Source organism: Aptenodytes forsteri, unplaced genomic scaffold (genome assembly GCF_000699145.1).
Source record: "Aptenodytes forsteri isolate BGI_AS27 unplaced genomic scaffold, ASM69914v1 Scaffold15, whole genome shotgun sequence".
Taxonomy (NCBI): Eukaryota; Metazoa; Chordata; class Aves; order Sphenisciformes; family Spheniscidae; genus Aptenodytes; species Aptenodytes forsteri.
Window position 1 is genome coordinate 5,622,907 of NW_008795129.1, and position 17,846 is coordinate 5,640,752.

General features: G+C 46.6%; 1 protein-coding gene across 1 annotated transcript in view; it reads right to left on the bottom strand.

Moving 5' to 3' along the window:
• Positions 1–14,680: 14,680 nt before the first annotated feature.
• Positions 14,681–17,846, bottom strand: part of ANTXRL (anthrax toxin receptor-like) — a 58,900-nt gene continuing 55,734 nt past the window's right edge. The window contains exon 17 of the mRNA XM_009277995.1: positions 14,681–15,011. Within this exon, the coding sequence (XP_009276270.1) occupies positions 14,781–15,011 (231 nt within the window). The 3' untranslated portion in view covers positions 14,681–14,780. The remainder of the gene's footprint in view (positions 15,012–17,846) is intronic.

Consider the following 17,846-nt stretch of genomic DNA (forward strand, 5'->3'; position numbering starts at 1 on the left):
TCTTCTGCTCCCCCTTTTTTTTTTTTTCCTTTTCTTCCCATTTATCACTACTTAAATGGATACAAGCAGCTGAATGCCCTCACAATTCTTAAGAGCAAATGCCCTTACATCTACTAATCAGCTCACCATCACCTGAAATCAGATCATTATATGGGAGAGCTGTGTAAATTTGCCAGCAAGCCAACCCAAACAAAAAGTTATTGTCTGTTTATGAAAGAGGTGTGAGCTGGGGAAAACGAGCAGATGGGGAAGGCAGCAGTTTTGATTAAGGAGAGCATCTGTAATGCAAAAATAAAGTCAGTAAAGCCTAAAAAAATTGTACTCACATACCTGGCAGCTCAGTGCTTACCCTGCCCTTTCCTCTTGTGCCTTTGAACCATCTATCACAGTGAAAATGGCCCCAAAATAGGATTATTTCCATTTGAAAATTACTACCGCAGCTTAATTGTCCAAGTTTCCTTTATTACTGCAAGCAGCTTTGTGCCAAGTATCGTAAGAGAAAATTCATGTCTATATATGTTGGGGGGAGGGGGGTGTTCAATCACAGAAGCAGCAATAGAGTAAAAACTCAGGGCTTGATTCCCCTCAGCACCTTGGTAGCTCAGGAGGATGAGTCAGCCAGTGCTGCAGGGGACTCTGCACGGAGGTTTGCACAGGTTAGCAAAGGGTGTGTCGACTTCACCTTTCCAGAGCACCTTTGCTGCACAGGGCCCCTCTGCTGCCGGTGGGAGAGCCAGGGTGAGGCACTAACACAAACACAGCAGAGCACGGCCCCTTGGCTTGCTCTGGCTCTGCTCTGCTTCTGGCTGACTCTGGCTGAGCATTTTTCTGCTCATTCCTTTCTTGCGCTAGCGCTGGTGCCAAGGAATTCCTCCCAGTCGCCCTAACAACCATTCTGTGCGCAAAACAGGCAATTGCTGCTCTTGTTTAACCCCAAGGGCCAACAAAGAAAGCACCCTCTGAATCAAAATGGGCAAAGGCAGCTCACTTGGGTCTGATGGGGACATGACAGATGCCAGGAGTTCACATGCCAACAGCGGGTGCTAGGCAGCATTTGGGGAGCCTTTGGATGCTTGCGTGTGAAATGTTTTGTGCATGTCCCCACCTACCTCTATGGGAATTGTTTATTGTGTAGTCCTTGATGGAATAAGTACAGGTGTCTACACAATTAAAGACAGGCCTGCTGCTTGAAATGACCCTGCGATGGAGACAGACTTATACAGAGCAGCCTAAGGGAGAAGAGGAAAAGTCCCTGGATGTGTCTGAAGTCCAGCTGTTTGTAGCAAGGCAGCAACATACCCTTTACTGCTTGCATTGACTGGCATGTCAGACAGCCTTTCTTGGTAAGATATGCTTTTCTCCAGCTTTTACACACTTGTTAGTAGTGATGGAGACATAAATTACTTTTACTAAGGGTAGAAAAATAGTAGGTTTGCTACACTGCTAACATGGCGTACAATGTAGGTGTCCAGCCTTCCTGACCAGCCAAGGTATCCACCAATATCATTATACGGCCAAGAGCCACAAATCACACACTACCTAGCTCAGAGAGGAGAGAGAAGCCTTTGGTTTGGCACAGGAGACAATAATAACTCTTCAGAAATCCTGCTGTCCTGCTGAGGTCTGGGGTAGGCTGGACACAGCTGGGACAAGGGGCCACCACTTGATGCCATCCTTTGTAGCCCGTACTGCCTTGCAACCCTGACTGCTCTGCAGCAGGAATTGAGCCAGCAGCCCCTGTCACAGGCTCACCCTGATGTTGATCATGCACTACTGCCCCAAAAGTAGCAGCTGCATCTGGATTACTCGAGATCCACATAGAGTTCAAGCATTGTGGAGTGATCTGTGCCGAAGGAGGTTAAGGTTAAAAAACGAGAGAACATGGTGTCACTTCTGATTTCCTGGTAAAATTAGAGGCAATACTAGTGCTTCAGGGAACATCCAGCTTTGGCATTGACTCCTTGTCTGCTTGTATGTCTCATTTTGATTGCATTTAGTGTTCTTTTTCACGTTCTTCTCTACAGCTAGATTTGCCTGGAGCTTTGAAGTGGCCATATTCCAGCCCAGAGCTGGCTACGCTGCATCCTGGAGCAGGCTCCTTGAGATGCTCCTAGTTTGGCTAGGCTAGGAACAATGGCTTGTAATTGCTCAATGGCACAGTCTGGGAATACTGCATAGTAGTACTATGTCTGGGTGCTAGTACCAAGGGCCTAGAACACTTCACTTGAGACCATGGCCCTGTTGAGTTTGAAGAAGTAGGGAGCCAAAGGGCAATCGCTGATTTAAAGAGCTCACAGACTATTAGGGCAAGATGTTATCATGACATTGTCATCAAAAGAAACAGAAAATAGGAAGAACTTTTCCAACAGGTGCAGATGTTTCTCTGTGTTCCTCTGTCACCTGTAAAACCAGTGGAAAGTCTCCCAGTGATTTTGGTGAGTGCTGAGCCAGACCCATGGCCTTTTGGTTGACTTTGGTTTCCCTCCCACTGCTGCAGAATTGCAGTGACACTACTGAAGTCAGTGTGGCCATGCCAGTTGCACCGGTAACACTGCCATTGGTATCCAGACCTCTGTTTGTGTACACTCAGATGTCTTGGTGGGCATAGCAAAGGCATTTGTGTCTCAAAATCTTGACAAAGGAAAACAGAGGCAAAGAGACATGAAATATTGCTTTCCTCTCTTGGGACATGGTGTTCAGTTTCTACTGAAGTACCTATGATCTTTATCACCTAAGCAGACCACTGGGGACAGTTTACATGAGCGCTCACTTGCGCTCATGGGCAGGAGAAAGGCTTTGATAAATGGGTCTGCCTGTGACAATTTGTCATTCGAGGTATAGACAGGTCGCTGAGCCAGATCTCACAACAATGTGGATACTTACACATCCTTCCCCTCTCTGGAATGCCAGCTTCTAGGAACCATTAAAGAAATCACAGCTACTGAGAATGTATGTGGGGGAATTGTTTGGTTTTGTATTTTATTGTATGCCTACAAAATTGCTGTTGCTTTCTAAGAGAAACCAACATATTTCGCAAATTGTTTTTGTGGTAACAAGAACAGAAAACAGGGCAAATAATCTTAGAGAAGACTTTTGCATTAAAGGTACTAAAAATAGGAATAGTGCTGCTAAAACAGCCAGCTCTCCTTAAGCTGAGGGCTGTGGTCTAGCTGTGTTAGTTGAAAATCTTCCAAGTGTTCAATATTTTTCCTTGGAGACCTCTGCCAGATATGGGTGGGTGATCTAAGACCAGCCCCTCTGTGATACTGAGGTGATTAGAGTCTACTGGGTCAAACCAGAGAGGATGTGTTCAGGGTCATGGAGAGAGCAAGAAATCAAAACAAGCTCTCCCAAGAGCCAGACTCACAGTGTCACAGTGTCTCAATTGCAGAATGGCACGAAGTATTCATTCGTGCCTCAACAGACCACCTTGTGTCCCAAACGGTGGGTTATTTTCGACACCAATTTTTGTCACAAAGATGATAAACGAGAGCTGAACATTTCAGACATGGAATTGTTGATATCAGCTCATAGATCAGCTCGGTTAGGTGCAAGAACAGAAGAGGACTGATAGTCAGGGCTTGTTCGCCTGCAGGATTTTACTCAGCACATGTTTCAGGGTTGATCTGTGTCTCTTTGATAGTGACACAGCACCCAGGTCACAGCTCACCAGTGAGTGTGTCTGTATGAAGTGCAGTGTAGAAAACACAGCACGGGCTCAGGCACACTGCCTCTTTACCAGCTTGGCTCTGCATGGAGGCTGCAAGAGGCAGGGGCATGGCCAAGGAAGGAGTGGCTCTGAAGAAGGTGAAGGAAAGAGCCTGGAAAGAGAGACTGACCATAGAAGGAGCTGAGGAGGGACAGGTTGTGGTCTATGAATGCTGGAAGGAGGAAAGATGGCTGCCCCAAGGCCTGCCCCAATCTTCCTTCATGGGTCAGCCTGCAGTGGAAACAGAGAGCACTGAGCGGTGGGATTACCAGGCTACAGTTACCTAGCTGCAGTTCTGCTATTGAATGGCCCAGAAATGCTGAACCCCTTCACGGTCCAAGAACTGAACCTCAGTGGAAGCCTTTAGCCATCAGACCATTTTTAATTGCAGAGATCTAGTTTGGTGCAAGATGCATAAAAATAGATGCTGTTGGCTTGGGGGGCAGTCATCTTCTCCAATTCTGGGCATTAGGGAAAGCGTCACATCGCTGCAAAAGCTGTATGATGCCTGGAGCGTTGCTTTTGTTAGGTCAGCATGTCCAGTTCTGGTCCTATGAGCTTTTGGGAATCTCACCAGAGATTTGGGCATTTCCTATATAAGCAGGAAAAGTACTGCATTTTATCACAGGTTGATGGTAACTGCAAAACAAATGAAAACTCTTATCCCAGGGGACTTTTACAATTCCCATTTCCAACTTCCATTTCTAGCAAAAAGCAGTTCTGTCTCCTGATGTGAGAGTGTGCGCACGTGTCTACATGAAGCAGGTCAATCACGTAGATACACACCTGCATTAACTCCCTTCTAAGGTTACAAGCATGCAACACTACGGACAAAAGCAACCTGATCTACCAGGGTGAGCATGTATTTCCAGCAGCAAGCTGCTCCCTGCTTAGTAACTCTGCAAGCCCCAGCCGAGCATGTGGACCTCATGCTCGTGGTGGCTCAGACGGATGCTGGTCGGTCGTGAAGGTGGGGAGCACCAGAGGGAGAATGGCAGCGACGTGGCCCACAGGTTTTACAGCTGGGGAGTTGTTCCTTGGCAGGACAGACGAACAGAGAGCACCTGGACAGCACGCTCACTTTGTGGGCGGTAGAAGAGGCTGTTGCTGGAGCTGGAACTGCCGGTTTAAGCAGGGTTTCCACAGCAAAACCAGCTTGAAACAGATTCAAATTTTTTTTGTTTTACAGCACTGCCAATTTCCCACTCTGCTCTGGAGAAGTCCGAGCGGGTTGCTCTGCTGTGGGAAATAGGCTGTCGAGTCCTGCCCTCCAGCGGCAGTCCGGCCAGGCCTGCCTCCCCGACCACCATGGCCGCCGTCCCCCTCCTCAGCCCTCGAGAGCCCTGGCCTGCCCTGCCCTGCCCTTACCAGAGCGCTGTGCGCTGTCAGCAGGCCACAGCCCAGATGGCCACTCTGGGGTGGTACCATGTGCCATAACGTTCCTGCGCCTGTGTGCGGTGCCCTCCCTTCTGCAGGTGACAGCCCTGCCAAGGAGCATCTCCTGGCTGGCATTGATTTGGGTCTCACGGCATCCATGCCGGGAAATGCTCTGTCAGCCCTCACAGGACAAACACACGTTAACTATTTCCTTGCGGTGTGCAGCCGGAGGGTCAGGATTCCCACCGGTGAGGAGGAGGGGAAAATGCTGGGTCGTCAGGCCCATCGATGAGGCAGGAGGAAGTGCGGGGGGGATTCACCCCTCACCAGAGGGGCAGGGGAGGTTGGGGCAACCAGGGGCCTCGCTGGGACTCCAGTCCCCACCTCTCAAAGCGACGCCCAGCCAGGGTGACGGGGGTACAGTGAGGCTGCGATTGCCTACGGCCCCTTTTCCACCCTGGGGCGTGGAAGAGCTCTGCTCAGAGCATGGCCTCCACGGCAGCTTCAATCACCTTCTGCTTTGTTGTGCTGAAAGACAGGCAGTGACAGAGCACCTTGGGGCGCACAGGCAACCCTACAATAACAAGCCAGCAGGCTCTGGGGGGCTGACATTTGCCCTCAGCCTGCTGTCTGAGCAGCAGCAGACTTTTAGGGGCAAGTGCTTCTCCACAGCTTGTCCTCTGCATGCAGCTCTGCAAGAGCTGGTTAGGAAAGCAGCTGCTGGGCTGCATGCAGCTCTCCAAGAGCTGGTTAGGAAAGCAGCTGCTGGGGCCAGACTGTGGCAGAGAGACATCATGCACTTTCCTTGGCTGCAAACACACCGACGGGCTATTTTTACGCTTATTTCCTGCTGTTGAGTTGGGGCTGCTCCTGAACTACCAAAAATACTGGAATGCCAGATGTGAGTCATGCACATGGCCAGCACCGGGAGCCTCTCCCACCTCTTTCCTCTGCCCCAGGGGGAGCTGCAAAGGTACCTGGAGAGGAAAGCTGGCAGCTGCTGAGTCTGAGAGGAGCCACCATAGCTACAGCTGCAGAAACTGTCTGGCCAGGAGTGCTGGGCTGTACAGTTCAAACAGCCAGAGCTGGGCTCTGTCCTTACAGCAAGGGAAACTGAGGCACAAAATGAAGGGCAGAGAAACAGCCATAGCCTGATTTGCCTGCAGTAGCATCACAGGAGGGAAGGAAAGGAAAGGCTTAATGCTGGCTGTACCACCCCACAAAAATGACTCTGCAGGGTTGGTGAACCCAGGGGTGCTCCATCAACTCCTCGGAGCCCCTCTTGGCACAAGCAGGCTGCAGCTCAGGCCCCCGGAGAGCAGACAACCACTGCCTGTGCATGGCTCAGGAAAAGAACAACAGGATTCACGGGGATGCAGAAAACTCACTCTCCAGATACATCTTCCAGTAGACCGTGGCAGAGCCACTGTCTGAGGCCACCTGGGAAGCATCCTGCCTGCTCTTTCCCAGGCAGGGCCTGGCTGGCCTGGGTTAGAGGCAGACCTGCTCCTTCACTCCTGCACGTGGCTGGGAGGGAAATGAGCTATTTCCTATTTTGACCTGTGAGTCACTTCAGCGATGCAGAAACCATTAGTATTGGCAAAAAATAGAGCGAGCTGGGAAACTCCAGACCCTGCAGAGAGCTGTAGTTTCTCCCTGCCCACTTTTTCCCCTAGAGAAAGAAAAGTGCTGCAAGGCACCAGTAGTACCTGGTCATACCTGCTAGCTTGGGAAGAGTCAGACCCCACCAGGGTCTCTGTGACTGTTCTGGTGGATGGGCTGTCACTTGTGGTCTCAGACACGGGCTGCGTGCATTCCTGGAGCAGGTGGCTCCTGGTGACTCATGGTAGACCCAAGTCTACCATCATGATGGCGATGGCTTTTAAGGGTTATTAACTACCTTCTGAAGGCACCTGTCTGCTGAAGACATTGCAGCATTTCCCAGCTGGCACCAGGCCCAACAGCATCACCGCTGCACTTGGCATCCCCTTAGTGCCGAAGATCCCAACACACCTTACACAGGTGGATCAGAAATCCAGAAAAGAATAGGAAAAAACCCTAAAGCTGACCAGGACTAACCCCTACATCTAGGCATGTTCACTTTTAACTAAGCTATTCCTAATGCACAAGGAAAGAGAGGCACAAAGCAGCCACAGTTGTGTTTTTGAAGAGGATGAGCTGCCACATATGCTTGCCATATTTTCCCATTGGTTTTGGTTGGCCAAATATGCCTTTGATGATGAAGGGGAATCTTGGGACTCTTGTTTTCAACTCAAAACATCTTCTTACATACTTAAAAAAATGGAGACTAGAAAACATTTGAGGGCACTTAGTATTTTACCTTAACAGTGCATGAGCCATGATCAATAAGGAAACAGTCGCTTTATTTAGTAACCTGTGTCAAATGCATGCATGCTTACTACATGTGGGTATGTCTTGACTGCTATGTTCCCCTGTGCCCTCTGGGAAGACTCATGCTCTAAATCCATATCCCTCTGCCATCAGAGGGAAAAGTGTATACCTCCAGTGTGAGGTGTTCTGGGTCACAGGACCTAGGACATTTCTGCAGGGACCCTATTTCTATCATGAAGAAACAGACAGTCTGCACCCAAGAAACCATGGCGCAGAGGCTCAGCAGGATGAAGGAAGACACCAGCATGGACGAAGGGCAACTCAGCGGCTGCATGGCAGTGACCGGCTGGCATGAGGAGAGCTCACTTCAGTGAGCTCTGTGGCAGAGACACAGATGGGGTTATCTAAGGACCTTCAGTGAAGTATTTATCCATGCACAACAATCCTGCATCTCTGAAAGCTTAAAAGGAAACATTTCTCAATCTATGTCACAGGCAAAACCTTTCAGCAGGATGTTCCCTTTCTTTCAGGGAACTCTTTCATCTCATCATCTCACTGGTCTCCTGAGCTGCAGTCAGAAATCAGAGTAATACCTAGCTAGGAAACTTCCAGCATACCCTCCCTTGCAGTGAAAAGGGGGGTCCTCAATGTGCAGGGAGGGGGGAACTTTGCTGCAGAAACCGATGAAGCTTGAGATGAGTCCTAACCCAAAGGGCAAAGCACATTCACAGAGTAAAGATCAGACAACTTCCAGCATGGGCAACATGCTCTGCCTGTGGTTTCTTAAGGAATGGAAGGATGGGGAAAGGGCATTTTTTTCAGTTCCTGGCTCAGATTGCTGAAGCCAGTAAAATTCTTGCTGCTGACTTCCATGCAGCCAAATAGGGTATGCTGGTGTATGTTCACATGTAAATGCCACTCCCGAGACTGTGAAGTAAGTTTGATGAAAGATGCTAAATCAGCATTAGAGACTATTTATAGACAAGTCCGTAACCAAAGCCCTGGATCTGCACATTCCCAGTCTCTGGGGAAGTTCAGGTCAAATCTGAATTTTGTTGTCTCAGGCATGCATAAACCTAACCAGCCACAGCTGCAGCCAGTGTCGGGTTTTTGTTAATGCAGAACAAAAATGCCCAGAGCCTTGGCTCCGGGACCACTTTTGTTTATCTGACCTCTTCCGAGAGCCTGAGCCTGCCTTTCGCATAAGAAGCAGATGGAGGAACAAAAAAGAGCGAAGGCCGCAAAACCATTCCGGGTGATCATTGTCTTGCCAGCTTGGGGAGCAGAGTGAGAGCAAGCTGGGCTCTTTGTCAGGGCCCCTGTGCAGCACAGCTCCAGGCAAAGGATTTTGGCTCCCATTACCAGCATGACCAGTTGGAGCTGCCAGAGGGAGCAGGGTGCCCGGCTCAGCCACCACGCAGCTCCCACCTGCTTTGCCATGATGACTTCATGTGGCTACCAGACACCCAAAAATCAGTGCCCACCATTTTTGCAGATGAGGCTTACATGGGCTCAGGGGACTGTGTGTGTGCGAGGACCAGTTTCCTTTCCCATTGCACACAGGGCTGTGGCTGCCATGCTGGGCAGACTGAGTGCGTAGCACAGCTCAGCAGCTTTGCAGCAGCCTTGACTACCCATAATTGCAGCCTGCTGGGGTTGGAGGTTTTTGTGGCCTACCCCTGTTGACCTTCTTGCCTCTCTTATGTTTCCACCAGACCCCCCCCTCCCGCCCAATCCTCAGTGGGGCTCAAAGGGATACAGAGGAAGCGTTACCAGCAGAGAAGGAAGAAAAAACTAGCTTCAGAGACAGGGAGGGAGTTATGATACAGTCCTCCATCCTTCAGACAAGACTCCTAAAAATCAGTAGTTGTGTTTGAAGCCTGGTGACTCCAGTGTTTTCATAGGTGTAAGATTTGCCATAGAACTTCTCTTTGCTAAAGTCTTGAGCTCTAGCATCTTATCTTGCGTGGCTTTTACTTTGTTGTTTCTATGCGTTAGATGACCTCTCTTCGAGATAGCAACAGTAAGTTCAGATCCTGCCCCATGTGTCAGTCAATGTTTGAGCACTGATTCTAGTGGAATTTACTCAGCATTTCTACCCTGCTACCTGAGACCTAAAAGGGTTTCCAACAAACGATGGCTTACCTTTGAATTAGGCAAAGACTGAAATTCTCAGGCTAGAAACAGGAAACTGAGGCACAGAACATACCCTTGTCTCTAGTCAAATAATGAATCAGTAGCAACTTGGGGATGGGAATGCTGACAGCCCAACCCCACGTTCTCCTCCTGACCATTAGATGGCTGAGCTGATTAGAAACCAGGTACAGACAAGCTTATCCCCTCTTAAAATGATCCTGCAATGAAATTCTCTGTAGTGTTTAACCAGTAAGCACTTTTATTGTTGATTTTGAATCCATTAAGACTACATTATGTTGGATTACAAGACTTTGGCTACATCTCCCACATTTGCATGCAGGCATTACATTTGCAAGGTTTCCTCAGAAAAATGGAGCAGGCGCATAAAATGCATAAAGGTTATATGATTATAACATGGAAGCAGCATGTCAGTTACAGAAATTTGTACCACATGTACCAGTAACAAACCCACATCCCCATGTAAAACTTCTTTGTCCCTCAAAAATCCAACTGCTTCCTCTGTCCCTCATCTCCATGCCCCGGCTGTCTATCAGCCCACATCCCCACTGTTTCTGAAAACACACATCTTTTTCTAAAAAAAGTTTAGTACAGTACATTTTTTTCCCTTAAAAACTAAAACATTTCTCCTTCACTACCCCCTCCCCCCCAAATGAAGAATCTATCATAATCTACACATCTGTTCAAGCACTGTTATATGTTAGGAATCTCTATTGCATTATTCAAAAGTATCAGATCAGTAACAAACTTCTAAACAAACTAGGATGACCCAAAAATTCCCCTTCCCCCAAAACTAGAGAACTGAAAACACTATACTGCATTATCACACTTGCATGCATGTATCCTGAGCCACCTGTATTTATTCACCTTAAGCCCCTTTTAATAAATAACTGTCCAGCAGTAACATCCAGAAGTGTGCTGTCTCCTCCAAATTAAACTCTATATTTACAGAAGTAGGGCTGTTTTCTCAGTGAAATGTGTTTTTTTAAAAAACAAAACAAAATAACAACAATAAAAACAGCAAACGATTAAAGAGAGAAAGCATATTACTGATCATGTTGTCTAAAGACCAACAGGAGTAAAAAAGCATTAGGAGCACCAGGTGCACATGCATTTGAACTGGTACAGTTCATGAAATAATGTCATTCATTGTTATGCTCGCTCATTCAGACGAGGAGCTGATTCTTTTCCTCTCTCTTTTTTCCTTTTTACATTTAGGACCGTCTGCTCTGCAGGCTACTCCCACAGATGGCAATACATGCACTGAGGTTGAAAGATGGCCATAAATATGCTTTGATCAATGTGGTTCTGTATCAGCTTTGAACACATGGGGTTTCCCTCCCTGCTGCTTTGCACCTTGTGTCATTTCACATCTGTGCTAAGTGTGAGCCAAAGGTCCCCCGAATCCACATTTTTCTCTTGGATTTGGGGAAGCATTAGATACTCACTTTTTGCAAGTTTCAAATGATGCTATATGCTGGAAAATACAGGGGAATCATCCCACATAGGAACATTTCTTAGCAGTGTCACTACTGTAATCACAACTGACATATAAGCATACCAAAACAAACATTGAAATATCAAGCCAGTTAGAGGGATTTTGTCCCTTCCTTTATTTTGAGCCAGCTCTCAGCTGACAGATGCCAGTATTACTACCTTGATTTCAGTTGGCCTATGTCGATTTACGCCAAGTAGGGATCAAGCTCAACAGATGGTTAAAATAGCAACCAGTTTCTCCTACTGCATTGTTATAGTGCCTGAGATCACTACAAACGGGTACATTTCTACACAACCAAAGGGCCTTTCTGTAGCCAGTGCAGCATATTCACTGCCCCCACCTTTGCAAAGGCAATTCAGTTCAGGTTCACTTTCTCTTCTTCCCGCTTTACCGACAAACTAAACCTGCAGCGCTCCCATCACAGAAGCTGCAGCCAAAACTTGAGTTACACACCAAATGCTTAATTTTATATAGTGAAAATGCTGGGAACTCCATTTATGCTGAATCTAATTTTCAAATTCAGGGCTTCCTGCTTTATCATACATGGATCTGATCACCTGGAAGCCCAAACCACTCCTATCCTCGCTGCACTTGCAAGTTATGCAGAAATTGTTAGTATCTGTTATCTCCGCGAGACTGGCTATTCCAGCAAAGAATAATATTCCCCTCAACTGCAAACAACAGGCATGTTGGATGTGTGATTGTGAGAAACCTTCCCTAAGCCAACACCTCCATTCTCACTGGAAGTGAGTCAAATTCTACCAACATTAACATCAATGCAAATCTGCAACAACTCCACCGACCCCTCTCAAGATCTGTAGAGGTGCAAGACAATACAAAATCTGGCTCCCAGGCTTTTTCATTAGCTAAAGTTTACCCCTGACCCATCAATTCAACTTTATTAGCAGATACTAATTCTGTAAGCAAGTTTTCCCTTTTATTATTACATCATTTGTGAGCTCCACCATTGTTCCAATCTCATCACTGCCTACTGATAAGAGACTTGGCATCTACAGAGCAGCGGACTGCCCCCCTCCCACAAGCAGCTAAACCTCAAATGCCATGTTTTGTCCTGGCAGTGGAATCGGTTTTATTACCCTCTGCCATTTCAATTCCTGGTTAGCATTTGTTGGCTATTTATTCTTAGACAGCCAACGTGAGAGGCTGTTAGGTTCAACTGTACATACACATTACAACTGGTCTTAAACCTAGCAAGTTCATTTCACATAGGCTTCCATACAACCGAAATAATGTCAGCCAATGATCTCTGCTTGTAAAGCACCTTCCCCCACATCCAGGTCCCTACCCCCTCACTGCAGTCACCCAGTTCCTTTCACTGGTGTCAAAAGCGGAGCTTCACCAGAACTGCAGTGGAAAATTGGACATGTTTTAGCTTCACCTTTCAACTGAAAGAAATGGAGATAATTAAGTGATGACTGTATGTCGCACTGGCTGCAAAAGGCCTTTCCATTCACAGGAGTGCTACTCTCCGAGCAATTTTTGTAAAGGAAGAGAAACCAAACAAAAACCTACACAGTTCCCACACACAAGCACAGACACACGCACACACATACACACACACTTCTCTCTCCTCCAAACAGAAATCCATTCTTATAGACCAAATTATGCAGACCCTATTCAAGTGACTAAAAAGAATGAGGATAGGGTTGAGTGCATCCCAATTCTCCTTTCTGATCACAATGAAGTCACAGGTCAGCAAAGTACTTGGGCATTAGGATGTTCCTCTTGACCTGCAGGACATTTTAATGCATGCAGAAGTGCTTTGCTGGCTCAGGCCTAAATTAGGAACAGCTCCAAGGCCAGCTGGCACCCATGAGTGTGATTCCACTATCTGCACCAATATACATGAGGTAAGAGCATAACTCAAGAGAGCAGAGCAGTGCAAGAGGAGAAAGAGGCTCTGTGGTTCTTCTGAGTTTATCTTTGACAGCCTCAGCTGCATACACACGGCATGTCACAGTGATCAGCATAGACCGATGAGAGCTTGGTATGGTGTTCTGCAAGTGGGACTTCCACTGGAAACAGTAAGCCTGATTTCTATTTGTACCAGGGCAACTTTATATGCCTGTAACAACCGCATGAAGAGGCCTTAAATCTGGAGTAATTGCACTATACAGTTAGTGTTTTATCTTGGACTTATGTGCCAATAACTACTGTGGTGTGCTACACACCCACACCTACACACAAATGGAGAGATAAGTATATGCTGTGTCATAATGCCACATAAACATTATTTCTACAACTATCCTAATAACACAGCCAGTGCCAAAGCGAACCGGCATAAGGATTTGCAGCCACCCTCTCCAATACAATATGGTAAGTAGTGGTGGAGAAAAAGCAAGCTCAGGTGTTATTTTGATTCACTAGGGAATGATCAGGGCACAACCCACTCAGGTATTGCTTAGTGAACACTATTCATGGGCTGTCCCACAGTCCCGCGTCATAAATTCCCACCTCTGTGTGGGTGCTCACATCATTTTCTGATGACACACAGAATTGAGGTCATGGGCGAGCAGTCACAATGTTTGGGAAATCCTCTAGACAAACATTATATAAACAGGAATAAAAGCTCATACTGACACATCACACCATGCCTCTCAACCACAGGTAGACTGCAAGGTTATATATTAGTGGGATCTGGTCTGTCTAAAGAAAGAGCTACTCATAGAGGAATTAATGTTTGAATCACAAGAGGATCTAGTTCTGCTTGGCAGTAAGATCAAAAGGAAATTTATCTAATTAAATAGCAATGGAATCAGTCCCTCAATGCTGCTGATATAACTAACACATGCTGTTTGCATATTACAACTTTCATGCTCGAATTGCATGTATATTTACTCCACTTCGGACTATGTTTTCCATAAATGAAAAATAATGACCTAACCACAACATTTTTCTCAAAATTCCTCTGAACTTTGGACAAATCTGAACACAGGTCTTGTTCAAGGTTTGGATTTCTAGAACCAATAGCTGGCCTTCAGTGGCTATCCTATGCAACCAAGTCTAAACGTATGCAGAGATGGCAGGCTCAAAACTGACTTTCTCAGGAGAAAAAGATACCTCTCTTCTATACTAGATTACTGTTGCTAGATTATTGGCACATAGTCTCATCTTACCTCATTATTGTTATAGCCCTCTCATAAACTTTAATGGAAATTCCACCTGCAGAACCAAAGGCAGAAAGTTATCTTTGCAATTCTTGTTCCATATTAACATCTGGATGCAGTACCATTGGGGAAAAGAAAGCAAATTCCTCAATGAACTATGTTTAACCAACTTGCAGGTGGCAGCTATCAAAAAAACTGGTGCACATGTACCGGCTAAAGTTATTAATGAATGATCTGACATACCAAGTCAGACAAATGTCATATGTAAATAGATCTTCAAATGTATACATACAAAAGCTGCTACTGTATCTAGATGATCATTTTGGTTTGTTTCTATACCCCATAGCTCTGAATCTATCCACTGAATGTTTACTCAGCACGTGTGGTATAAATATATTCATACACTAAAATTGACACTTGGCAATTTTTCTTTTTTTTTTTCTTTCTTCTTTTTTTGCTGACCAGCAACAAATTCTGATATCTTTAACTGTAAACCAATACTCAATAAATATGCTGTGTTCAGCAAAGAGACATGTTTTGTCAATCAGGGTTTTGCTGCACTCTAAGCCATGGGCTGCGGGGGTGGGCGCGAAGGAGGAGGTCCAGGAGGGGCTCGGGATGGAGGTGGTCCAGGAGGTGGCTGCCTGGAAGGGGGCTGAAGAGACACAGGAGGAGAAGGATTCCTTGGAGCATTGTTGAGAGGAACATCATCGCGCCGCGGCAGCTTTGGCGGTGGGCTGTAAGGGGCAGAGGTTCCATCTGATTTCACCCGAGTGAAGTTTATGCATCTTCCCTAGAAGTAAAGAAAAATTCATTACTCATCAAAAGCAGGTGTTTTAACTCAGCAGCAGCTAGCCAAAGGGACTACAAGCAGAGGGGCCAGGCCGCACTTAGAGATTTTCATCCAGTATTGTTCACTGCATCCTAGACATGATATTCAGACCATGCTGTACTGAAGGTCAGCACTAGAAACCACTGCTTTCTTTGGGTTTCAGATCTCCTGCCTACAGACGATAGCCTAGGACTGGTTTAAACCAAAAGGGACCCCACTGTGACTTTGCTCACATGTACCCTCTGCTCTGCTACTAGAGCTATGCAGAACATGCCTAAAGCCACAGCTCCACCAAAGTCATGCCTGCCTTGGTGAGATCCCTGACTGAGAAAGCTGTGCTTGAAAAAAACTCATAGCAGGGACAGGATTATACCAGAGGAACAACCTTAGCAAAGACACCATCTGTAGCTTTCCTTTTCACCGTGATGCTAGCCTAGCTGGTGTCCATGCTTTGAACACCACAGTGGGATAGTGCATCTGTCTTCTGTGCTCCAAATGTAGATGCGGCTTCCCTCGCAAACACCAACAAGGTTTGGGACTTGCACAAAGGGCTCTCCAATGAGTGTGTTTCCAGAATGGATGTGGGACACAGGCAGGCAGGACCTGATGGGAGAACTGTGGATGGAGATTTTAAAACAGGAGTAGCTTGGGTTTGAAAAAGCAGCAAGCATTGGGGATGTCCTAGTCTGCTAGGGGCTAAACGCAAATACATCAGGATTTCCTTTAGCCAGAACAAAGCTTTGCATAGGTTCCCACTAACCAAGTTCCAGGCAGGAAGAGAGACAGACCCCAAAGACCATCTAGCCTTCCCTGTGAGGAGCAGCCAGAGGCTCCTGCTCACTTCAAAACCTATATGGCAACCTCAGTCAGACACCAAGATCTCTGCTGTCTGCTGTACTTGTTCCTCCCCACGACCCCTAAGTTTTGTTACAAACTGCCCCACTATTTCTGCAGAGGCCTCATGAAATCCTGCAGACACAACGTTGCGTGAGGAGATGCAACACTTGGCATCGCTGTCTCCACCTCCTCACCTAGGGAGGTGGGAGGAGATGCTTATGCAAGAATCCAGCTGCCACAAGCTTGACAGAAGCCTGCGCTTGGAAGTCAAAAAGGCCGCTCATCATCATGTAGAAAGGCTGGAGACAAAGGTTGCCTCAAAATGCAGGAGTGGCACTGCCAACAGCCCATTTACAGGAGCCGGGATGTGGTTTCCAAATAAGTAACTGTGGGCTGGAAAGTACCCTTCCCATCAGTGATGAACTCCATTTGCCAGCACCTTTTCCCTTCCGCAGCAGGCTTCTTTTGTTCCATGTAGCAATCATCCTAATGAAAATAGCCTCTACAGTTTAACATGGAGGGGCATGTTACCTGTTTCTCTCTTTCCAAGGCAAACACTAGCTGGGGGAAAAGGAAAAAAAACGTTTGGTTTGTTTAGAAAATATCTGCCCCAGAAGGCATATTCCCTCCATTGTTTTGAAAGACCCACAGAGCCACAATGCCCGGCCAGAGGTTTAGGCTGTACGCTGGAAATCAACAAACCAAATTCAGCTCAAGGTTATGCCAACATCCCCCAAGCAAAATTCAGGAGAAAGACTCCAGATTTATTCTCAGAGCTAAGCAGCTGTAGATCACGATCCCCACAGCTACCAATGGCTGTGATAACAGGGGAATACAAGAACCCACACCAGCGACAGATGACTGCTAGGTCAGTGCTGCCTGGCGTGAGGAAACTCTGAAGGTGTTTAGGGAATAGGCTGAGTTTCTGTGGCAACCCCACAAATCACAATTTCCCCTGGAATCCAGGCAAAAGCCATGACAGCTGAACCACATCTATTCTATTAAGTGACTTCCAATGCCTGCACCTTCATTCGTGAAAACTATCCCTTTAAAAAGAAGGGAATCACTTAAGTCTATTGCTTCTCTAAAGAGAGTCAAGCAGAGTATCAAGAGAAGCTTGTGTAAGCTCCAGAGAGCTCAGAAAATGATTCAACAAATGTACCAACACCCAAAGCGTACCACCCTACCACTTACTTGGATTGGATGGCTCAGGGCTTCAAGGGCTCAGCTGCAGCCAAGAGTTGTTTGAATGGGTGTGTTGTTGCCTGTACGTGAGACGTACTCAGTAGTTCTCAGTCCCAGCTTTCACCATCACAAATTCACCACTACACCTAAACAACAGCCTCAATAAGTAGGATAAAACCCCCTTTCTAAAAAAAGCAGGCTTGTTCCAGCAGACTTTGGTTATGAACCAGGTTCAAGGCAATACTATTCTAGGGCCAGAGCCTCTGCATGGAGGTATCAAAGGGCAAAAGCCAAGGTCTTGGTTACTTCTGCACCAAAGATAAACCATTGGATGAAAAAAACCCAAGTCAGTGCTTTGCTCTACTCCATCGGAGAACTCAAGTCCTCACCAGCACTGCAGCGAGCAGCCATCCTTGTCAGCTTACAACAGCCGTTTGTATTCTGCTCTGCTCTATTGTATTCAGAGCAGACTTGGAAATTCAGCAGTATTTACTGCTCTGCAGTGAACACTACAGATATAAATATCAAGGCTGAGCTATCAAATACAAAGTTATGAATTTAGAACACCTAAATAATCACCCAGGACAAAAAAAAAAAAAAAGAGAGAAAAAAAGTCAGAGGTATTCAGTTGAGATGCAGCTTACGTGGAGGGAAAAAATTAAGAACAGAACCATGTCCCTCATAGTAAATGCAAAGCTGCAAACCCAACACTAGTGCTTTTGCCTACAAGCCTTTCCTGCCTCTCTGTTGTGTCTCTCTCCCAAACATCAATTC